Genomic DNA, 25,307 nt, shown 5'->3' with positions numbered 1-25,307 from the left:
AGCATCTAAGTATTTCAGCAGAATAGATTTCCCCTTTTCCTCTCCTTTTAAGCCTAGTTGCAAGTAATCAAGAAAGAAATCAACTGTAGAGATGATGTTACTCTAGAGATTAAACCAGAAGTTTCTTGACAATTAACTATTAGTAACAAAATCCTGCAGACTGTTTTTTTACACAGTCTCTAAACCTTCTTGTGGACTTCAGACAAAAATGACAACCACACCAGTAAATAGGTAACACTGGTTCCAGCAACAGAAGCTCTGTCTTATGGAGAGGATCCAGTGTGGTGCTAGTGGTGACAAGTAGAGAGAAAAAACACATAACCCTGTCAGATGAAAGCCCACAACACTCAAAGCTGAAGAATGATCTTTGTAACACCCAGAAGGAGCTTTCCTAAGATAAAATAGAGCCATGGTCTCTGAAAGGGAACTTAAGCCAGGACTTAACAGATGAGGTGACTAAGGTAAAGACTGATCAGTGCAAAATACAGAGATGTCACCGGGAAGCTGCCAATGTTCAGGCCATTTTATTCTACCTGTGGCTGCTGCAGCACCAGCATGCTCTGTCCTGTGTCTGGCATGCAGCTCCTTGCTCCATTGCTCTCCTTGCCCTGAGGCCTGGGAGAATTTCTTCATGCTGGCTTGTCAGCCTGTCCCAGGGAAGCAATCTTCTCTGGCAAAACTATGAAGGCTTCATCGCTGCTGGGGAAGCACCAATATTATCAAATGTTGCCTTACGTGCAGTTTGTCAGACACCTTGCCATTGAGGCACTTGCCATCTCCCCTCCTCTGTGCTGGGGTGGGCAGGTGGGTACTAGTGCTGCACCCTGGTCCCTGGACCCAGGGACCCTGCAGCCACTCACCGCTTCCCAACAGGAAACACCACTGCTGGGCAACTTTTAATCCCTCTCGCATTGCTCCCACTTGCATCTCCCAAAGAATCAAGGAGCCTGTGTCCTGTGGTCCCTCCTTTCCAAGCCCCCAAGCTACAGGCATGCCATGCCAGTCAGGCAGGCTGTCTCTGCCTCAGCATGGAGAAGAAACCTGGCACAGATATGCCTCCAGAAAACAGGATGTGGGGAGGGAGGACTACTGGGTACCATGGAAGCCTAACAAACCAGGCACCCAAGTGGGATTGCAGGTTTTATGTCCAGGCCAGTATTCCCTCTGGCAAGTCATGTCTCTGCTCTCTCCTGCTTCATCTTTGCTCTCTGCGTCAGAGGCTCTTCAGGGCAAGAAGTCCTCCCACAGCCCTCTCTAACAATGACAAGAACCGAATGGCCAGCAACGAGTCACAGCCAAAACTCTCCAGTCCCATGCAATGCTGAGACTCTTGCCAGTCTGAGGCTTCTGCCAAGTGGCCCATTTTCTGCTTTTTCCTGCTCTAAGGGATCATGCTCATCCAGCTTACTCCCCACCCCAGGCTCAGACGTTGCAGGGCTGCATGGCAGCCTGCCCTGGCACAAGGGCATCACTGAAAACACATCCCCTGGAGCAGAGGTAGCTCAGAGATCAGCTGTAACGTTGCCAAAGGCCTACTGGCTAACCTGCTCTTCAGGGGAGCTTGCAGTAACTCAACAAAGCTGTACTGCTACACAGAAGAATCATAGAATGGTTGGGGTTGGAAGGGACCTTAAAGATCATCTAGTTCCAACCCCCCTGCATGGGCAGGGACACCTCCCACTAGATCAGGTTGCTCAAGCCTGCATCCAGCCTGGCCTTCAACACTTCCAGGGAGGAGGCATCTACAACCTCCCTGGGCAACCCATTCCAGCATCTCACCACCCTCACAGGAAATAACTTTTTCCTGATGTCCAAACTCAATCTCCCCTCCTTAAGCTTCAAACCCTTGCCCCTTATCCTCTCACTACACACCTGTGTAAAAAGCCCTACCCGAGCTTTGTTGTAGATCCCCTTCAGATATTAGAAAGTTGCTATAAGGTCACCACGGAGTCTCCTCTTCTCTAGGCTGAACAATTCCAACTCCCTCAGCCTATCTTCATATGGGAGGTGCTCCAGCCTCTGATCATCTTCGTGGCTCTCCTCTGGACGAGCTCAAGGAGTTTTATGTCCTTCTTATGTTGGGAACTCTAGAACTGGACACAGTACTCCAGGTGGGGTTTCACCAGAGCAAAGTAGAGGGGGAGAATCATCTCCCTTGACCTGCTGGCCATGCTTCTTCCAATGTAGCCCAGGATATGGTTGGCTTTCTAGGCTGCAAGTGCACACTGATGGCTCATGTTAAACTTCTGATCCACTACTAGCCTTAAGTCCTTCTCCTCTGGGCTGTCCTCAAGCCTTAATCCTCCCAACCTGTATTCGTGCATGGGATTGCCTCGACCCAGGTGCAGAATGAGGTAAGCCAAGCAGGGCACCAAGGAAGAAAGCACACATCTGTCATCTTGCTGGGTGAATGGCCCTCTGGTACAGGCCAGTGTTCTTTTAGACAGCTGCTGCTGAGCCCCTATATAACCCTTACAAGTCACCCTGCAAGATGCAATAGAAGGTAGGTGCAGAGAGGACAGGCCAGTGACCTCAAATTTAAACAAATGGCCCAGGTTGCCATGGAAATCTCCAGGATGGAAAAGAAGCACTTGGAAAACAGAGTGAGGCAGATTTCATATCCATTCTGAAAAGGTTTATGACCAGAAAAGGCAAAGTGGGTCTTAAATGCCTTTTAGCTAAGTCAACAGTAGCAGCACTTGAGAAGGAGGCATTGTGGATTTGCAGCACCCATCATATGTCTTCTATCCTGAAACTCAAGAGAACAGTCTTCTGCATTTTGCCAATACTATGGTATCATAACTCTGGTTTCTTAACCCCTTCCTGGCACTCCATCTCCTTTTACATTACTATTATAGCTAGTATAGCTATAGATAGTAATTTAGAAGTAGAAAATAAATAGCTAGAATTAATCTGACACAGGAGGAATACAATTATGTGCAGCTTTAAAGCTAATAAAATCTGAACATCCTGAAGAAGTTTTTTCCCTTTAAAAAAAAATAAATAAATAAAGTGGAGAAATGAAGGAACCTTGCTATTGGCTTTAGATGTCATGTGCTTGCTTAGGTAAACCCAGTGTGGCTCAAAAGGTTAGTAGTTGATCAAATATACCCATCAAGAGTTTGTGCTTGTATATTCAAATATTCTGTGATTAAATTATTACTGCAAGTAGCATGGAGACAGAGTGATTCCTGACACTAGTATGGTTAATTAATAATGTTATTGTTAAGATAGGTGTTAAATAAATGAATGGCTACGTATTGTTGATGGAACCAGCCATCTTTTTTTCAGAACAGCTCCATCCTGTATGTTCCCTCAGGGTGGTGGGCCACCATCCACCCTTACTAAAGACAGCTCCCATTTGTCTCTTCCTTACCATCAAGCTTGAGGGCCTCTATATTTTGGAAGAGATGATGGCTGTTTTGGAAAAGGGAATCTTAACGGGGGTAACTAGTAGATTCAATCTCTTTGAAAGTCACAGACAATGAACAATTTCGATGAATAGAATTTTTCAGCTTTTCTTGGAAAAGACTCACATACTCTGCTGAAAAATAACATTTCAGAATGAATTAACAGGAAAAACCCACAGTTTATGTTTTCTACATTTAAAAGTATCATCACACCTGCAGCAGGGAGCATATGAGAGGTAACTACAGATAAATATGAACAAATAACAATGGGAGTGAGAAGGGGAAAGGAAAATCTATGAGAGACAGTTTGGGGGACAAAGGAAGAATACAAGGAATATAGAAAATAAAATTCAGAGGTGATCCGTAGGCAAAGAAGCTCTTAGCAACTGCTCCAGTACATCATATGGACAGACTACTCCAAGCTTAGACTGGCAAGTCTGGTGATACCAGCAAAAACAAAACCCCCAGGCCTCATATGCGTACGTATAAACATTTTACTTTAAATTAGTGTAAAGAATTCCGAATTTAAACCTTTTTTCAGAAAGCCAGCAGCTGGGAATGTTGTACTGTCAAAATATCCCAAGTAGGAAGAAAGCCCTATAGCTAAAACCCAAATATTTTTAGTTTATTAGTAGTAGTATTTTTAGAAATATTGTTTTCAAATCCATACAACTTAACTTAAAAAAAGGCACCTAACTATATATTTACCATTCTAAATGCATTACCCTCTGCTCTTGACTCCAGCAGCAGAAACACCTTAACACTAGCACTAAAAGTTGCCCTGCTCTCTAGTGAAAAATCTTTAGGTGTCACAACAACACTACCAGGCTCAAGACTTCTTAAATCTCACTTTTGTGCATATCCATTTTGAGAACCGTAAGTGCTTGCAGCATACAGGAACAAATTTCTACCTACAGAAAAAATGCCCTTGCAGAAAGGTCTCCTAAGGAGATGTGGGCTGCAATCTCCTCTGCTCTAAGCCATTTCCTGCTGTCCTGGCAGGCAGGAGGTTGCGATCCACTGCCACCTGGCTAGGTGACTTTTTGGGAGGAGGTGGGGGGAGGAAGGAAGAACCAACAAGTTCTCAGCTGACAAAGAAATCTGACCTCTGTGCCAGCTGTTCCCCTTGTATACAGGGCACTCAGTACAGGGGGAGTCTTATGCCTTCTTCCCACCATCAACCATCTATGGATATAGGCAGCAGCACAGTCAACATGAGAGAGAGAGTAGAATACAGTACACACCAATAACAAAAAGGTATTGCCCCAAGAGAGCTCTGTGGGATATAGCATATCTCTTATAAAAAATTTTATTGTTCAGGAGGAAACTTTGGCCTTCTCCTGGATCAAAGGAATTAAAGAAACTAAACCACAACTTGCTACCATTACAAATTGGAACAAAGGCAGTAAGTGGAAAAACTGTTCTTCCACAACAGTATCAGCCTCTAGGACCCTACCATCAGTTACGTGCCACAGCTTCATTGAATTCAAATGAGTTTCAGTTTCCATAGGCTGAGGTGTGGGGGTTGAAAAGTTTCAATCTAGTCCCCATCTCCTATGCTCTCTTACAACATGACTGCTCTTAATACAGAGTAAATAAATTTAGCTAGTATGGCCTGATAAAGTCTAAAGTGTTGCCTTGTTAGAATAGCTGGAGAAATTAGCACTGTCCCTTAGGTTAAGGAAAAACACCCTCTGTAAGGACTGGCAAGCCTGGGCACACACCTGCACAGAGCTCTGCTTACCCAAAAAAGTGAATGTGAAATGAAGCATCTGCCTCCTGCAAAACTAATTCTCAGGAGATACTGAGTATATATCATGGAGCCCAGAACCTTAAATTCAAATGCAAGGAATTAACATTGAATATAATCCAAAAACTTACATACCAAACCTGTACTTTGATCCACTACAGTGGATGCATTTAGCTGCATCGAGAACTTAACCATGTAGACAAAATACTTGACAGCAGTTATCAGCTCACTGTTTCCTACCAACAGGTAAGATGTACCAAGGGCAGGCAAACTTGAAGAATTCCAGCAAGTCAACCTACAATCAGGTCTGAGCTGCTCCTCTGTAGCAGCAAAGGTTCAAGAGATAACTCTCCAAATAATATTCTTTAATGCAATATGCAATGACCTAGGAGCAGAAGCAGCAGAGTGAGTGCTGCACGTGCTACTACACGCTACTTAGTGTAGATTTGTAACTGACTTACATTGTGATTACAATGATTTGGGGCAAAATCTTTGGACCAGTTCTTCTGGGTATCAAACTTGGAAGTAGAATCTGTCAGCATTGGCAGAGATGCTGACATTTCCTGTCCCACCTGAAACCACTGGAAGCCACAACTTAGTTGCACTAAAAAGACAAACAAAAATGAAACAAAGAAATTAATAGCAAATTCTGAAATTATGTTTTTCATCTTTGTTTCTATTTTCCTGCCTATAACAGAGATGTAACAGTTTCAAGCCACCAGGGATAGAGGATTGTTAATACTCAAGCAATGGACAGCTTTAACCTGGCTGATAAGGCTGATGGCTAAGGTGTCTTCAATGCTTGCCTTTATCTGCCTAGTCTACATGGATAAACAGGATGAAGTCTGACCACAGAGTGCATAGCAGAAGGGAACCTTGACCCTCTGGTCTACTAGACAACAGTATAATTCAAGTAATTATATAAAAAAGTAAACTGATTGCTTCACTGCAAAAGACTTTGCAACCTACAAATAAAAAGCAGCATCCTGCCCCTTGGTGAAAGGGGTTTGAGATCATCATGAAGTGCAGCTCTATCATTTCTGTACACACAGTGCAAATACAACTGGCTTTACAGAAAAGATTTCTGTCTTGTCCTTACTTAGAACCCAAATCACTACTTGGGAGGAAAGGGAGGACAAGAGAAGATATAAAAGTAACTGTTTGCCAAGTCCTATTGCTCCAGTCGGTACCTCTCAGATCTTTCATGTGCTTTGTGTTCTTTTAAGAATGACCATTGTTGTTTCACAAACTTAAGGCCTGTGATTTATTACCATCTAGTAACATAACATTCCTGAAAACAAAACAGCACTGTCCACGTAACACAGGCAGCTTCTGATTGTCTTCTTAAGATCTTAATAATATCTTCATAATATTGATTCTTTTCCCCATCACATGTTTCACAGAACTCTATTCCTGTAAGGCTTCCTTTAAATCTGTAGCAATCTGAGGCTCTGGATCTGCAGTGGGTTTCTGTCCAACAATGTCCAAAGTGCCTCTTCACTTCCAAACTCCCTCAGGTTCTGGGTGAATGATCCTAAAGGTCAAGTTTATCCGTGCATCTCTAGAATGATATTCTTTAGGCACTCGATGCTGCAAGTGGCATTAGGGAAAAAAAAAAAAAAAAAAAGAAACAAAACCAAAAAAACCCAAAAGCATGAGCTTAAAATTCAGGTAATCAAACAACATAAAAAAACCTTAACTTCCTGCTATGGCTTTTAATTAACATTTCTAAGCACTCAGGTAAGGCAAAAAAATCCATATTCTGACTCTTCAGGGCCACTGAAAACAAAAGGTCTTTGTAGATTACTGGAAACTTGTTAAATTAAGTTGCAACTTTTTAATATTCAAAGTTCCTAAAGTGATTTTGCTTTCAGCTTCAGGCTGCAACCTTCATTGCTGAACTTTAACGCTGCAACATCTGAGCTGACTCCTATTACATCACTTAGCAGCAGAAAGAAAGCCCATTGTTTCTGAGGGTGCTTTGAAATTCTGAGGCAGAAAGCAGTATCAATGCACTGGGAAACAACTGTGACATTGGAAGCAGAATGTCGCATACCTTTATGGGAGTGCCTTGTGCATATTTAGAAAACTACACAGCCCGCAAAGCACACAAATGGTGTCAAGAAGTTCTTACCTGCCAGTCCTCCTGGGTAGCTCCTTCCATCATCATCAGAGTCCCATGATCAAGTGGGATTCTTAGTCTTTTTACGTAAGTATAGTCTCCATTCTCTTCCTAAAAGGAAACATCAGACACTGACAAAGCAGGCATGTGAATTTGGTAGAACTGCAGCCCTCTGTAGTGGAGCTTAGGAAGCTGTGAGGGGAGAAGAGGAAGCTTGTACAAGATTGAGAATTCTAACTAAACCTGTTTTACCATACCTCATAAAGAATTCAGAAGCCAAGCATTTTAAGGATGAAGAAGCCATTGTGTCTCACTGCCTGTACAACACAGGTAAAGTTCAACAAGTTCCTACATCTAGTACAAAATCCTGGAGGCTGTGAACCTCTTGGAAACATCCACTCTTGAAATAAACAGTTCTGTGTGGAGATGTTCTGCAGCAGCCACCTTGATTCCAGTGGTTATCGACTACATCAAACATACGCACCTTCCTTCCACTCTCCTTTTGGACATTACATGGTGGTAAAGTATTATATGCTAGATGAAGAACTTTTCCTATGCAAAAACAAGCTCCTTTTCCTATAGTACCATGTAAAAGAAGTTTTCTTCAACTTTATCATCACTAAGCAGAACAGACTGCTAAACTAGAAGACAAATACTTTGCAAACTTTTGTTGAACCTTCAGATTATGGACACAAACACAACAACCAGACATAGTAACACTGCAGTATTAAGTTTAACACATGCTGCATTAGTGGGACCTGTAACTCTCTATTGCTTTGCAATATCCCTTCCAGTTTTAAAGCAGAGTAATACACTGCTAAGTCAAATTGCCTGGGGAAGTCTATTATTCAAACTCCCCATCAACCACAACAGTTACCTCCTCACAAAACCACGCTGTGCATTACATGTATTATCTTCCAGAATGCCAGATGGGCAGGTGTTATAATGCTCTATGTACTCCTTTAATATGTTCTGATTTTAGCCTTCAACAACTGCATAAAAATTGCTGCAAACCTTGGACAGCTTCCAGTCAACATCTTGCCTACTCCATGCCAGCACTTTGATTATTTCATTAATAGTGAAATGTGAATAGGAAAACCAGGATAACCCCCAAATAACAGAATGGCAGTATTTTGCCTTTTATAGATCTCTATTGCCAACTTTGCAAGCTGCCTAGAAAGAGTGGAAAGCAACTCTCTGAAATGAAGAATTCAGGGAAGTTTCAGTTAGGGAATTACCTGCAAAATACAGAGATTATTTTAGAGAGAGAGGGAGTTAGATAAATATTTTAGTTAAGTGTTGAAATGGAGGAGACTCAAGAGGTCTTTTATTTTTAAGTTATAGAAAGCCAAAGATAGGTTCAAAGTGTAAAGTGGATAATAAATGTCCTCTATTGAAAAGAAGAGTATGTCAGGTTCTTAGTCTCTACACAGTAAAAGTACCGGGTTAACCTTTCTGAGTATATGCATATAGCAAATAGATATATTGAATGTGTATCTGTTATTGTACCACTGCCTTTAGAACCAGAGATACTGGGTTTTTTCCTCAAAGAGATCATCAAAACAGTTAGTTGCTCTTGCAAGAAATGCTAGAAATACACAAGTACTACAAAGAGATGAGAAAAAATAAGCAGGCCAGGTTTGAGCTTCTAAAGCATGATGGTGTTCCTGTAAGGGACCTTATGTATTACACAGCTGCTGAACAAATGCATCAGATTTTTAATTTTTTTCATTGGTTAGGCAGGATCTTCTTATCCAGTTTCTTACAATGGTCGGCAAAGTCCTAAAATTATACTTCCTGAGTGTTAAGGAGGAGGAAACATTCAATTTATTTCAGACCCAGTTAAAGGCAGCAATTACTCCAGACTCAACAAAACCTGTTACTACCAGAGTGGAATTTGTCACATTGTCACATTTGTCCTGTAAGATGAAATTGTACTTTGGATAGGGGGGAAGATATATACGTGTGTGTGTATATACATATACGAGAGGTCACAACTTCTGACACCTGTAACAGAAGCAGATCACAAAGAAGCTGGAAACAGTAAAGGACAAATGAGACTTGGAAAATGGAATTATCACAGTAAGATTTAATACAGATTGAGGTGCAGTTATAGTTACCTCACACTGGAAAAAGCCCCAAACAAAATTACAAGACCTCCAGGATTCAGCAGTATGTTGAGTTATTCAAGAAAACTAACAGGGCTCTGCAGAGACCCAGTGGTTAGAACAAAACATAAATGGGTCATAAAAAGGCAGACATCGTCTTTTGACAGCCATGAAAAAGACCAAACAGCTATCATCCAACACTTTCTATTGCTGTTACAAAAACTCACTCTTATTTAACTTTGTTGAAGCTTAATTCTGCAGTGGCCCACCTTGACGTATACTTGTCTTTTTAAAACTCATGGCTCACAGAAAAGTTCAAAATAATGAGGTAAAGTCTCAACTACTGGAGAAATTATGTCTTGGTCTTAAAACAGTCTGATTTGCAAAAGAACAACTGGGGACAGGGCAGAGAGAGTGGTATAAAAATATGCATATATAGGTATATATAAAGACTGCAAATCTTTTAACATGAACAAGAGCTTGGCTTGGATCAAATCAATTCCCAATGCTAAAAAGCATCACTTGATACAAAGGACTACCTCTTCATCCCTCTGCTACTTTTGGTTCATGTCTGGGACTGGAAGTTGCAGTAGGCCAGAACAAAGCTATTCAGTACTGGCAGCACTGGCTGGCAATTCTGGATTTGTGTGTTTCTTGGGGATACCTATGGGTCTGAGGCTATGCCAGTGACTAAGCTCACTAAACCTCTAGCATCTGGGAGTGCTGAAGGCACTCAATCACATATAATATGTATTCTTTGTAAGAAAAATGCAAAACATATTTTTAAGCTTCTAGAATTATTAGCATTTATCTTGCTCAATTAAAAGTGAGGTGTAATGATGAAAGTGTTGTCTTAAACTTCATCAGATGAAACATGGAAAAAACTTCAAAAATAGGTATTATAAACAGGACTGCTGATGAAAAGCAGAGAAATACCATTGCATGGCTGTATCCTACTTCACAGGATTACATCATTTCACTTTGTGGATGGACAACAGTGAATTTTTCTTTCTTGCTCATCTTGATTAAAAAGGAATTCTGCTAAAATAAACTATTTAGGAGAAAGTACCCTTTTGGCTTAAAAAAGTCAGTATGTAAAAGCAGCAGTTACTTCCTCTTTTAAACGGGACATCTCTGAGCTTAAACTCCTCCAGTCTTTCTCCAGCTGACCTAGCAGACTGCAAGTGAGGTAGATTTAAAGTGCTTCTATCTTCTGCTTTGCTTGTCCATAGCTGCTCAAGTCCTGCCAATAATGGTGCTATCTGCATGTCTCCTTCATGCCAATCTAGAAGTTCAATCTCTCTTGTCCTTCTTTCTACTGTGCTCCATATATTCCCACATTCATTTTCAATTAGGCCTGTTAGGACACGAAGGGTTCTTTTTCTGCTGTTTTCAAAAGTACTAGGAGAGAGAGCTTTAAGTTCTGCCAGAACAAAACAACAACAGAAGAAAAGGACTGTGTTTATGTTTCATTTGAAGGACCGACCCATCTGAAGGCTGATTCTGAGAACACCACAAACATCCTGCTATTATCTAACACACACGTGAAGCTCCCTCTCTTCCCCAGCACCCACTAGTTTCCTTGGTTACAGATGGAAGAGGAGCAACCTGACAGCTGGCCTTCTAACTTACCGCAGCTTTTTGGACAACTGCACCAAACTGGTCCTTAGAGCACCCAGATCTCTAATACACAGCAGCTCCCAGAAGGACATGGGAAATTACTGGGACATTAAGTATCACCATTCTAACAACATTTCACACTCAGCTTCCAGAAAGACCTAATCAGATAACCAGGCATCGTCTCACTGAGTTGAGCAGTGATAAGCAATAGTAATGATGGTCGTGAGACTGCATCAGAAAGACCCACATAACACAGCAAAATCAATTCCTCAAGAGCAGAACAATTAAGCCATGTATGTGTGGGACACGGTTCTTGAAGCTGTGTGGAGAACAAGAGGAACTCACAGTGGTGCAGTGGTGACAGTTAGGCTGTGGGCAAACACGAGAGGACTTGTTGACTAAACCATAGATTGTGTGTGAATTGTGTATGAATCACAGCTTTAAAACAAAGCATTCATCTCTTGGTTTCACTGAAGGCAGGAGCTACAATGATGTGGGGGGGAAGAAGGAGGCAAGAAAAAAGCTGAAGTAATGTACTGGAACCAGAAGTAGAAAATAAAGGAAAACAGATCACTTCACTGTAGACTTTGAACTACCAAGTAAGCATCAAAAAAACTCTAGAAACCATTTAAAGCAAAGACAATACATCAGCTACAAACACACAATTGGTCAAAAGAACCAGAAAAGGCAGTATTTAGAAGAAAGACTGCTGAAAAAGAAAAAAGCCCAGGAGATAAAGTAAAACAGTTTCTGGCATCATGTTAATTTACATTCAGTCTCCTTAATTCCAGGGGAGAATTTACTCGAGAAATGTATTTGCAGCTTTTTTTGCAGGCACTGGGTTGAAATCTGAGTAAGAACTATTTCTACTTAGCCACAAGTGATGCTTGTTGATGCAGATTCAAATAGGATATGCATGTCTCTACACTGCTTCACCATCTATTATGTGATGAACACTTACTCATCCAGTACAGTACTCACCAAAAAGAGAGAACTGAACACTTCCTTCCTCTCACCCCAGAACAATTTTCAGGGAGAAAAAATCAACCACAAAAACAAAACAACAAACCACTGCATCTAAACAACTTTTTTTTCCACATTTTTTGACAAGGAAAAACGCAGAGAAAGGACAAAAAGATTTATATTTGTAACAGTTTCACAACGGCCTATTTAAACACCACCAAATTCCTGCCAGATAAATGTCAAAATTCACACAAGCATGCACAAAAAACCAAACCCACCAACATTACTGGTCTTCTTTGCAGTTAGAGAAATATAATTTTAATCTCTTATAAATAAATTCACATTTCAAGATATTAGCTGTACAGATACTAACATGAACTGCAATCTCTGAAGACTCTGATGTAGTGTTCTTCAACAGCACAGCACGATGTTACCTGGATGGTGGTACATACTGTTTTATACCCAGTACATGATCACACACTGGCAACTGCCTTAGGGTTTTTCTTTCAGTACCATTTATACACAGTGAGTTTCTACCATAGTATTTCTCATCCTGTATTTTCATTACATCTTTCCATCTTTCATCTCAAAATACTGAAAAGCACTTACAAGAACCCAGGGAAATAAAAGGCCTTTGGAACTCTAGAATCTGAAATACTAGAATTACAGAATCATACAGAGTTGTTCTAGTTCGAAAAGACCTTTAAGGTGAACTAGTCCAACCATAATCTAGCTCTACCAGCCCTTAACTCTACCAAGAACAGTGCTTAAACCATGGTCCTAAGCATCACATCTAAAAGATCTCCAGGGACAGTGTCTCCACCACTGCCCTGGGCAGCCTGTTCCAATGCCTGACAACCTGTTTGGTGAAGAAATTCTTCCTAACAACCACTCTAAAGCTCCCATGGGACAACTTGAGGCCACTTCCTTTTGTCCTTGTATCACTTGTAACCAGTTCCCTCAGATGCTCCTCATATGACTTGTTCTCCAGACCCTTCACTAGCTTTGCTGCCCTTCTCTGGGCTCGCTTCAGCACCTCAGTGTCTTTCTTGTAGTGAGGGGCCTAAAATTGAACACAGTGCTCAAGGTGGGGCCTCACCAGTGCTGAGCACAGGGGGCAACCACTTCACTAGTCCTGCTGGCCACACTATTCCTGGTACAAGCCAGGATGTCACTGGATTTTTCTTGTCCACCTGGGCACACTGCTGGCTCATACTCAGCTGCTTGTTAATCAGCACCTCAAGGTCCCTTTCCACTGAGCAGCTTTCCAGTCACTCTTCTCCAACCCTGCATGGGGTTGTTGTGACCCAAGTGCAGGATCCAACACTTAGCTCCTTCCTTCTGTGCACTGCCCCTCAATCTGAACACATGCAAGTCAAAATACAAGCATTACTAAGAGGATTTTTACTTAGAAGAGCAGTCAGAGCTACTCTTCATCCCATATATACCATGCATTACATAATGCTTACCCAAGTTTAAGAAACTGGCATCAAATCTTTGGTTCATTTACTCAGTGAAAGACCCCTTCCACCATCACTGATTTCATTTCAAGTAATGGGAAAGGTCCTTATTTGGGCAGAAGAGTGCCCAGGTTGCAATTTCACTGCACTACTACACTGCAACACGTTATTAGAGTAGTCCCACTCCCATCCTCAAGATGTCATGTTCCATAGGACACTCCTTGATCCCTATGCTTATTCCACAGAACTTCGTAAGTTGTGCTTTCATTAACTACTATTGAACACTTTTAGTAATTAGGTTCTCTAAACAGAGGGAAAATACTAAACATATTAGTAACTACAAGACTCTCTCAATGTGACAAGAACACTCACAGGAGAGGGTTTCTTCCTCATTTCAAAGGTCCGGGTAGCACCAAAGCTGAGCGAGGCAATGACAGGATTGGTTCCCAGCGATGGTTCATCGTCACTGTGCCAGTCCACACTGTCCTTCTCAGTTCGGTAGAGGTTGCAGAGCAGAGAATTGAAGGTATAGCCAGAGAACTCCTCAATGCGCTCCTTCAGCTCCGTCAGCAGGGGATGCCACTGTGATCAGCACAGCAGGAAGAGGGTAAATACCATGAAAGCAGGCCAGCAGCAAAGGTAAGACACAAGGGGAAAAGTAATAAGCAGAATACACGGCACCTTAATCACGATAAACTTGAAATCAAACAAATGCCTCTGAACAATTCTGATTATATATTTAGTAAAGTTGAGGAATGGGCTTTCTGCAAAATCACTCAATACTAAATCATCTTTAAACTATGCAGTCAGTCTGCCTTTTGTACAAATGCAGACAGCCATCCCAATTAACTGAAAGGTGAGAAAGTAGACACAGTAAAATCTGCTTGAACTGACCATAGGTAAACATGGGAGTTCTTAACGAAGACAAAAAGGGTGCAACTTCTCCCATGCATCCTTGCTTTTTTAACCTCCTGGCCAAGCCAGAGGAGTCTGATAATGTCTGATTTACTTGGCCACTGACGGTGGGCACAGTGGACCCATAAAGTTGCAATCAGTGACTCAATTACATGGTCTCAACCTGCAGATGTTGACACAGAACGAGAGACAACGGTTGGCCTTACAGTCACATCGTGGCCCTCTGTCCCCACACTGTTACTACAGCCTGTGGAGCCAACTCACCACCTCTTGAGGTTTTTATTTCAACACTGTAACTTTTCAGTGGTTCACAAAAACAGTGTCACAGGCCCCATATTTCATCCTTCTCTTTGCTAACATCCTGTTGAGCCCGTATAGCCCAAGGCAGCTTTGGACATTTTATTACAATTCAGTCCAGTGAATAATTATTTAATATTATAAACTTACATCATGACTTTCATATGTCAGAGTGCTTTTAAGTACTACATAAGTATATTACAAAAAAAAAAAAAAAAAAGCCAAAGCACTGTAGGCCAGAATATTCGCCCATTATATAAGAAACACAGATCAAGAGAGGATAAAGAACTGATTCCAAATATCTCAGCGCATCACTCACAGAAGAAACATTGAAATAATCCCTTCAATGACTACGGATCATGTGATTAATTAAATACAGATAAACAGAGCTTGCAGCTATGGGACATGTAGTGAAATCAGTAATACCACCCAAAAAAGAGCTATAGCTTGTAATTGAGCTGTCTGAGTGCAGAGTATGTGCAGGACATACAATACAATGACAGAAAAGTAACAATGAGTGAACACAATGAGTGTGCTGCAGTGGCAAAGAAAGCCAACAGGATGCTGGGCTGCATCAACACGGGCATCACCAGCAGAGATCAAGAAGTCATCATCCTGCTCTACTCAGCACTTGTCAGACCACACCTGGATTATTGGGTTCAGTTTTGGTCCCTGCTCTAAAAAAAGGATGTGGACAGGCTGGAGAGGATCCAGAAGAGGGCTACAAGGATGATCAGAGGACTGGAGAACCTGCCATGTGAGGAGAGGCTGAGAAAACTGGGTTTGTTCAGCCTTGAGAAGAGAAGGCTTCAGGGAGACCTTATTACCATGTTCCAGTACTGAAAGGGTGGCTACCAAGAAGATGGAGATTTCCTATTTACAAGGAGTCACATGGAAGAGACAAGGGGTAATGGGCACAAGTTGCTCCTGAGGAGGTTCTGATTGGACACAAGAGGTAAATTTTTCACCATGAGGACCGTCAAACATTGGAACAGTCTCCCAAGGGAAGTGGGAGATTCACCCACATTGGACAGTTTTAAGTCTCAGCTTGACAGGGTGATGAGCCATCTCATATAAACTATAGTAGTACCTAAAGAAGTTGGATCAGATGATCCTTGAGGTCCCTTCTATGATTCTATGAAAAGTGCAACAAGACTTACTGAGAGTACTTTTCAGCGACCAACTAGGAGTGGATTCTTTCAGTTCCTATCACAAAAATATTTATTACTAAAAACGTTACCAGATGGTGAATTTTACAATTCAGTAGAAACCCCATTACAAACCTGCAGCAGTGGAAGTAATTTTTTTGAAACATTACTGTGCCATCAACTGCTTATAAAAAAACATGTTTCTAATATCAATATTTATTTAGGCACAAGTACCAGATTATACCTACCAATGCTGCAATCACATCCAGCCCTACCAAACAAACAAGGAGGAGCACAAAGCTAATTGCTCCTACAGATCAAGTGTTCCAAGAAAGTAACTGGCTTTGGCCAAGCTGTGCACTGAATTATATTTTACTTGGGATATTTTTGTGATATAAGCCCTATTTTACAGGGAAGAACTGTGCTCTTTACACCATCCACTGCTGCTTCTGCGACTGCAGGAACTCCTGCCTCTAAAGCTGAGTGAAATATCTGAGTGTTTATGTGCAGTCTACCCATAACATATACCAGTGAAGCCAGTGGCAGGGAAGCCAGTGGCAGGGCTGGCTTCCCAGCTATGCAAGTTTGCCCATGCATCTCATTCTCTGCTGGAGTTTCTTTCTCTCAGCAAAAAGAAGAATTATTCAGGGATAAAAGGCAGGATCAGCATGCCTGACTGATTTAGGCATTGTACCTCTTAGATAAGAAAAACAAACCAGTGGACCAATGAGAGCTAACCCTGGACTTTATGCATGTCAATTCAGGGTATTCAGGCTCTATCCAAACTCTGAGCAGCAGCGACTTCCACAGCTGGTAATTCTGAACTGGATTTAAATATTTAGTGAACAACAAAAATATTCTGGAGGGACACCTCCAATCCTTAAAGCCACTCAGCTTCTAGAAAAGTAAATTTGAAACAGTATTTCACAAATGAGCATAAAAAAAACAACCTATTTTTTCCACCACAAATTCCATGGGTTATGGAAGTTTTGAGACTACAAAATCTTAAAAACTCATCTTGTTAAATAACACCTCTCCACTTTTCTCAAACTGAGCTTTCTAGGAGGTATCCCCACTTTGGCAGCAATTCTGGGACTTGGGATGCTTCCTCTCATGCTATCCAGCCTTCAACAGTCACAATTTATAGTTCAGAACACTGCAGCCTACTGCCATGGAAATTTCAAACAAAGCAATAGTGAGAGACAGGCCAAAGGGACAACAGACTGTAGGCCAGAGAGAGACAGTGAACATGAACAAAACCTCAATGAGTCACTCAGGTTTTTAACACTTCCAAAATAGTGTGGAAAATTACATCATACAATCTGGAGCTGCTGAGCAAGCAGATTGTGTGTGTGAATTCCACAGCTCTCACAAAGGAATCACCAATATGCTTAAATTCTCATTTAAGCAGTACTGAATGTGTTTCTGAAAGTAACTATTTCAGTAACTGATACTGCTGTTATCTTTACAAATAAAAACTCAGTATGACTGTGTACATTACAATCTCCAATATAAAGATAAATAAAGCCACACAGAAAAATTTAGAGTTTTGTCTAAAGCTACAGTGACCCAAAATTAGAACTTTAAACTCCAGAGTTTCCTTTTGCCAATGGTTAGCAACTAAGTCATATTACTCTCGGTCAATCCAGTCATAATGCTTGTTTTATGAAGTTGTCCACATTCCACTAGTACCTGTTGCTGATCACAAACAAAATGCAGATAGATACTCTACAGAAAAATACAGGAGAGAGGGATTTATTGTGTCTCAATCTCTGCAAAGGATTTATTTGTAGACAGCAACAAAAGAAAACGGTAAACATATACGTACATTTGGGTTTGGCTGCATTGTTTTCCTGGAGTATGTGTAAGGAAGTTCCCCATACCAGGAGGTCAGCCTTGGTTCCTCAAAAGATACATCTAAAAAGAGAAAAACAAGAAGACTTTCTCAGTTGCCTTATCAAAGGACTTGAAAATGGACAGTTTGATGCAACTCTGCCAAGAAACTATCAAAAAGTGGCCGTGCACTTACCCAAAATTAAAAATCAGTCCCTTAAAATCTTCAGTCTTACATAATTATCACAGTGAAGGAATGAGATTATTTAAAAGCAGGTCTACCTCTGTAAGAGGAACTATCTTGCCAAAATCTCAGAATCACATACATTTTCTTACCCCTATGACAGACATGGCAAGGACTGGACTATTTAAAGACCGTAAAATTAAGCTGAAATTTTATTTGTAATTCTGGCTTGTTCTATATTCTCATGGATCCAGTGCCTAACACACTGGCATAAGTTGCAAGATGTAGCCACCAGAAAGGATGAAAGGGAAAGGACTGCAGCATCAATGAGGCATTACAGAAGAAGACTGTACAAAGGCTGGACAAGTAATATTTTGTCAAATATGAGCATGCTCTGTGGTGTAAAACGAACATCAAGTTAAAAAGTACTTTCAACTTCTGAAAAGACTATCTTAGTAGCTATTTCTCCTGCTTGACAGATAACATTCTCCATTATATTGTACCTTTACTGCAAGCCAATAAACACAGATGTTGAAGTTACTTTCCAGCTCTGCGCAGTAACTCCTCTGATATACTATCTTACATCCATTCCTGACTGAAGAAAAATTTAGCTGGAACAGATGCCCCTTAGTGAACAAATCCAGAATAGCAGTCCCCTCACTTAGTGCATACTGCAACTATTGAGCAAAGGCAAGGGAAGAGAAATATGCTCTGCTGGGATCTGAAGAGAAAGAGGCAAAAAATATTCCTGGCGATGAAAACCTCAAAGAACAGATTTTTTGCAATTGTGAGACAGTATGTTTAAGACAGGGAATTTTGATTTGCAAAGATCTTATTTAATTGGCAATATGAACATGGTGATAGAGATTGAAAATTAAGCAGCAGTACTCTTCAGATATGCATAGATAATCTGGAAGGAAACATAGGAAGCAGTGGTAATATGTAAAATGAAAAACAATTATAAACTGTGCATGAATTTTGGAATGGAAATGACCTGGAAATGACCTAAGAAGTTTGTCTACACACCCCTTACCCTGTCTGATGTGAGTTCTCTGACCCCAAGGTATGTCTTTGAGGAGTTGTTCAAACATCCAGTCTGCTTGTTCCGAGTCAATAAAGCCAGAAATCAAATGAATCCTAAGGAAGAAAAAGACAAATAGAAGATGGAAGGAATATACACTTCTATATATGCTGTGATAAAATATTCTAATTTACAAGATTCCCAAAGGATGTAAGAATGGCTGAAATGCATCAGACAAAAAGGCAAAGCCCAGTATCCTATTCCTGACCACAGCCAAAAGGTGATTTGAAGGAAAGACCAGAAAGGCAGCAGGAGCTCCTGATCAGTCTTCCCCCCACCAAATGCATCTAATTGCTTTTTAAAACATGTGACACCAAAACTATCCAATGAGTCCTACAATCTGCCATACACTGTGTGAAAAATGACATCCTTCTGCTTGTTATTAATTTCACATCTGATAAATTAGATAGCCCTGATTATGGTACTACAATCAATGTAAGTAAATAATTGCCCTTCATTCACCATCTCCACGCCACTCAGAATTTGATAACCCTTTACCACTATTGCCATCCTGTCCTCTCTTTTCCAAGCACAAGAATCATAGAGCATTTAACCTCTCCTATTTTTACTTTTTCATATACACCTTTTATATTTAAACTGCACTAACAGTAGCATTTAAATATTCCAGCCACTGTGGTGGGCTGCAGAATAGGAATGCTGTTCACAAGAGGTTATTCTCACAACTATTCAGTGCTCCAAAGACATCACAATAAGAATATATATAGTAAAGGTACTAAAAGAGATGCAAAATCAGATTATTAACTTTCCAGAAATTTATATATTCCAGCAAGACATTAAGAAAACAAATTCCAGAACATGACAGAATAAGCCAGCTGGTTGTGTATCTTTTCTCTTTGCAGCTGGCCAAAATAGTTACTTTTCAAATGGGTATAAAACCTCATTTGCAGTTTTAGAAGAAAACAAGCTTTGAAATAAAGGCACAAAAAGTTACCACGTCCTTGGCATTTTTTCCACTATTAATAAAACCTAACTAATTCAGAAGAAAGGGATTAATACCTATATTGCAGCTAAGTCAGCAAGGTAAAATAAAATGCATTATAGTTAGTAGGAATGACAGAGCAAGGTTTTCTTCTGAAGTTTTCTGAAGCTGAGATAATTAAGGCCTAGCATGTAAGCAAAAAGGTCAACTCTAAAGTTACCAAACCTGCTCAATGTTAAAGGCTTTTATTAGACTAATTTAAAACAGGTCTGATTTACAGCTAAAAGTTTTTGGTAGCTCTTAACTATACAACACAGACATCAAACACTTGCTAACACAGGAATACTGATCCAAATTTCAAGTAGCAACTTACTCTGGATCATGAAATAAATGGACATAGCTCCTTCTCCTCATTCTGGAGAAGAAAAAACTAGATGCAGTGTGCACTAGATGTTAAGAGGTTCACTTCTCTTCAGAGCTGCTCAGAACTGTGTAAGTCTCTGCTACCCAATACTGAAAGTATTCCCAGAAGTACTCTAAACAGAAGACACAGAGGAAGGGCAATGTGCACCTGCTACAGTCAAAACACTCTACAAAGGCTCGACTTGATGAGTATCAACATGTCACTCTGCAACAGCACACAAGTTTCATCCACTTACCTAGAAACACCACTTGGTCCTGTACTGAGCTCATACACACCAGGCTTGCTGAGGATGCAGAAGGGAAAGAGCTATCAGATGGACAAACAACAAGAAATTATCTTACACCGAGCATCATGAACTAGAATTACTGTAAGCTGATGTGGGAAACTGTTCTTTTCTTCCCCACATAAGTAGTCCCTCAGTACCGGCTTGCAACATCTCGGACAAGGGATTTTCTTTAAAATAGAAAAAAAAAGGGAGGCAATAATGTGCTGGAGACAGTCAAAGTTCAGAGTAAGGCAGCAAAGGGTGTTGTAAAAGCAAATGAGTTTGTGGGTACTTTCTACCTCTCACTATTATTTCACCAAAGGCTCAGAGTTTTAGGGCTCTAGAGATAAGTAAACCAGGGATGTTATGGGGAATCTAAAGGAAAAAACCATACAAGACTGCACCTCAACCATTAGGTTTGCATTTATAGGCACACCGAGTAAGGAAATTCTACCAAGATAACCAAACTAAAGCAAACCTAGTTTTCAAAATCTGTATCTTCACCATACACCACATACACACATATTTGCCATTTTGTCAATCCGGAATGTCCAACTGCTCATTCTTCCTGGCTCATACAGCTACACCAAAGCTACAAGAACTAGTTAACACAGCCTTGTACTCTACTGGTTAGAAATTCAGTTCAGGATAAAAAGGCTGAAACTCCACCCTTTGTACTGAAATTTTTTCCAAAGGCATGGCAGTTGTAAGTGGAGAAGGCAGTGTTTCAGCAGATTCCCACCAGCCACCAAGGCAGACAAACCGCATGAAGGACAGTGACGTCAGCAGAATACTCACTCTATCATGCCTGCCTCAGGAACTTTGTGCACCACCTGAAAGGTAACAAGACAATACATGGTGAATACCAAGCATTTAAGTACCTGGCATGTTCAGGTCAAACAGAACTGACTGCCATCCACAGTAACTCTGTACAGCTGCATACTAGCACATCAATAACAAAAACATGCCTCTGGACAACTGGTAAGCAGTAAGAACCCTCCCACTCTCTCCATGTTCCATAAAACTCTTACATGCTGCTACAATGGCAGGTGGTTTTTAACAATCAACTGCCCCCTAAAGGACATAATTTCTAAATTATTTGGATTATTACAATGCTTGCTATTTATCAACTGCAACAACAACAAAAAATCTTATCTTTACATTTGGAAGTAAAAATCTAGAGCAACTATAGGAGGGATGAACAAATCCTAGGCTCCAGACAATGAGCAAAACACAAGATAGACCACACATAGCAGGAACTGACACTGTAAAATTGTCTGCACAGCTTGAGATAACTGTTTTTTGTAAAAACAAAAACACAGTAGTTTAATTTAGCCTGGCCCTGCCTGGATTATCATTCTAGTTGTCTCAGGGACTCACACTTTTCTTCTGTGAGCTCAAGAGAGTGCTGAAATAGATGGAAATAAACTGACCACACAAGAGGGTCAAAATATAGTATAATATAGATACCAGGGCTCTGCCAAAGAGAAAACAGAATCTTCCCAGACCATCTGAAATAATTTCAAGCCAAGAAGACACCCTTTCAAACACTTCTGTCTTAGAAAAAAGTGTTCAAGACTATTTTTTCCCCAAGAAAGGAATGAACAGCTCTCCCACTGCACGGAGCAAAATATTCTCCATCTGGTGACAGGACATAAAGCAAAGTCTATAAAATAAATCTCATGCTGTTCCCCTGCAACATGTAAGACACACAGCCTGACTAAGAGAAAAACAGCTCAAATCATGCTTAGGGCACTGCATTATTCTGAATAAATAGAAGAACATATTATTTCAGCTTTCTGAAAAAAGTAATTAACAGGTACCTAATGAATACTCCAAGTCTGAGGCTAAATAGAGACTTTGTTTGCCATATATGCAAGAGCTGCAAACTCTGCTTGGTAAAAACCCAAAGTGCAGCTCAGCTGAGTACTTAATTTGTTTTTAAGCAAGAGACTGTAATCTCAAAGTCTGATAATTTTTATCATTTGAAGTTTAGTAAAATATGAGATTCTGCAATTTCTACCATGCAATTTTTACCTCTGATGGCTTTTCAAAGACAAATTGCTTTTCAGTGTGTGGCTGATCTTTCCTCATCCACGCTGGTCTGGTGCCTGCAGGAGCAAGGCTGCTGGCCAGAGGTGCCTTAGGTGCTAAAGCAAGGAGGAAAAAAAACAAAACACAACAACAACAACAAAACAAACATTAAATAGAATTTCACCATACAAAAAATAGAGTTTGGAAGCACTTATGGAATCATTCTTTGAAGCATTCTCCTCTGCTTGGCAGAGACTCCAGAGTAGCCAAACCTACATTACATAAGAGTTTAAACTGCCCCGAAAGTGTTTTGGTTTTTTTTTAATATTTATTTGTTATTCCTAGACAGACAAAAATTAAAACATTCTTTTATCAGGAACGATGACATTCAGAACCATTCAATTGTACCACAAACACAGCAGCATGCCAGCAGAAATTCTTCCAAGCAGCTAAACTGCTTCCCTCTACATTTTTATTTTTTTGGGGGAAGCAAAAAGACATTTATCTGAGAAAAATTCTATTAAAAATTTTTTTTGAGATGGCAAAATATGGATGATTAAGTCAGGCACACCACTTCGTGTGTTTTATTTACACATGCAAACAAGTTAAAAAATGTGCTTGAAACTGAGACAAAGTAAAAGTCTTCACTTTGCATAATTCAGAAGACAGGGAAAAAAGTTTTTCAAAAATCCCCTTAGGAACAGAAGGAATGAAACACCTGTGACAAACAACTTACAGGCTACATAGAATCACAGAACTATTCAGGTTGTAAAAGACCCTTGGGATCACCAAGTCCAACCATCATTCCTACTCTACGAAGTTCTCCCCTAAACCATCTCCACCAACACCACATCCAAACGACCCTTAAACACATCCAGGGATGGTGACTCCACCACCTCCCTGGGCAGCCTATTCCAGTGTCTAACCACTCTTTCTGTGAAAAAAATTTTGTCCTAATGTCCAGTCCAAACCTCCCCTGTTGCAGCTTGAAGCCATTCCCTCTTGTTCTGTCGCTAATTACCTGTGAAAAGAGACCAGCACCAACCTCTCTACAATGACCTTTCAGGTAGTTGTAGAGACTGATGAGGTCTCCCCTGAGCCTCCTCTTCCTCAAACTGAACATTCCCAGCTCCTTCAAGCATTCTTCATAAGATTTATTCTCTAGGCCCTTCACCAGCTTCACTGTCCTCCTCTGTACTCACTCCAGCACCTCGATATCTCTCTTGAATTGAGGTGCCCAAAACTGGACACAACACTCCAGGTGTGGCCTCACCAGTGCTGAGTACAGGGGGACAATCACCTCTCTACTTCTGCTGGTCACACTATTTCTAAAACAAGCCAGGATGCCATTGGCTTTCTTGGCCACCTGGGCACACTGCTGGCTCATATTCAGCCGCTTGTCAATTAGAACCCCCAGGTCCTTTCCTGCCAGACACTTTCCAGCCACACTTCCCCAGGCCTGGAGCGTTGCCTGGGGTTGTTGTGGCCCAAGAGCAGGACCCGGCACTTGGCCTTGTTGAAGCCCAGACCATTAACATTAGCCCAATGATCTGATCTATCCAAGTCTCCCCGCAGAGCCTCCCTGTCCTCATGCAGATCAACACGCCCGCCTGGCTTGGTGTCACCTGTGAGCTTACACTCCGTGTCCTTACCGAGATCACCAACACAGATGCCGAACAGAAACAGTCCCGACACTGAGCCCTGAGGAACACCACTTGTTGGCTACTTTTTTTTCAGGATTAAAATCAATCAGCTTGCCCGGGACACACAGTCTGCAGAGAAGCCGGAGCTTTCCTGGTCTCGCAGTCTGGCCGGCGGAAGGTGGAGCTTTGCCCGCGTTCTCCAGGCAAACGGGTGCTCCGGGCCAGACAGGAGACCCAGCGGTGCTGCCCCGCCGCTGCGCCCTGGCTCAGACACAAACCGGCCGCGTTAACTCCGGCCTTTTCCGCGGCGCTGGCCCTGGCTGCCGCGTGCCCGGAAGGCGCAGCAGCACCACGGCAGGTGCCGGTGCCCGGGCTGGAGCGCCCGCGCTGCCGCTCTCCACAGCAGCCGGACACCGCTCAGGGCTCCGCGCCCCCCGCCACGGACACACAGCACAGCGGGGCTGCGGGGCTGCCAGAGACCCCCGCTCCCGCGCACAACGCGGGGCCGGGGCTCGCAGCGCCGGCCCCTCCGCAGCACCGCGGCCCGCTCAGAAAAGCCCCGACAAGGCCCGGGCGCTCGCTCGGCCGCGGGGCAGGGCCCAGCCCCTGCGTGCCGCCCGGGGCCGCCGCTCCTCACCTGCGCGCTGGGCCTCGCCCGCGGGCCGGCCTGCCGGGGCGCCGGCCCAGCCGCCCTGCACCCGGGCCCGCTGCCGCCGCCCCGCCATGCCGCCCGGTGCCCCGCCCCGCCCGGTGCCCCGCCCGGTGCCCCGCCCCGCCCGGTGCCGCGCCCCGCCCCGCCCCGCCCCGCAGTCCCGCCCCGCCCGGTGCCCCGCCCCGCCCGGTGCCCCGCCCCGCCGTGCAGTCCCGCCCCGCCCGGTGCCCCGCCCCGCCGTGCAATCCCGCCCCGCAGTCCCGCCCCGCCCGCGCCGCAGCCCTCGCCGCGGGTTCCGCGCAGCCCCGCCGCCCCCGCTTTGGTTCCTCGGGATCAGGAGAACTCGGTACCCTCCTGCCCCGGGGTTCCCATTCCAACAAGGGAGAGAAAGGTCCCTCCAGCTTCTGCACGGCATCGGCGATGAAAACCCTTCGGAGCAGGGCTGCAAAGGGGCGTGA

The 25,307-nt window shown here is 42.4% G+C and overlaps 1 protein-coding gene across 1 annotated transcript; it reads right to left on the bottom strand.

The window, feature by feature from the left end:
• Positions 1-5,797: 5,797 nt before the first annotated feature.
• ALKBH3 (alkB homolog 3, alpha-ketoglutarate dependent dioxygenase) lies at positions 5,798-24,939 on the bottom strand. The gene is made up of 9 exons (XM_051621040.1): positions 24,835-24,939; positions 22,558-22,670; positions 21,319-21,353; positions 20,491-20,538; positions 18,844-18,947; positions 17,622-17,710; positions 13,806-14,015; positions 7,295-7,393; positions 5,798-6,750 (listed from the first exon to the last, which is right to left on the bottom strand). The coding sequence occupies exons 1-9, from the start codon at positions 24,920-24,922 to the stop codon at positions 6,658-6,660; spliced, it is 879 nt and encodes a 292-aa protein (XP_051477000.1). The 5' UTR covers positions 24,923-24,939; the 3' UTR covers positions 5,798-6,657.
• Between the last annotated feature and the right edge of the window lie 368 nt (positions 24,940-25,307).

Source organism: Apus apus, chromosome 5 (genome assembly GCF_020740795.1).
Source record: "Apus apus isolate bApuApu2 chromosome 5, bApuApu2.pri.cur, whole genome shotgun sequence".
Lineage (NCBI taxonomy): Eukaryota > Metazoa > Chordata > Aves > Apodiformes > Apodidae > Apus > Apus apus.
This window is presented reverse-complemented; position numbering and strand designations above follow the sequence as displayed.

What these genes read in the sequence shown, in the direction of transcription:
- ALKBH3 (XM_051621040.1), bottom strand. Translation starts at nt 24,922, where the DNA reads ATGGCGGGGCGGCGGCAGCGGGCCCGGGTGCAGGGCGGCTGGGCCGGC. An exon ending in TCTTTGAAAAGCCATCAGAG is followed by an intron (nt 21,354 to 22,557) that starts GTAAAAATTGCA and finishes GTTACCTTTCAG; the next exon opens with GTGGTGCACAAAGTTCCTGA. An exon ending in CAATGCAGCCAAACCCAAAT is followed by an intron (nt 14,016 to 17,621) that starts GTACGTATATGT and finishes TGCTGATCACAG; the next exon opens with TGGCATCCCCTGCTGACGGA.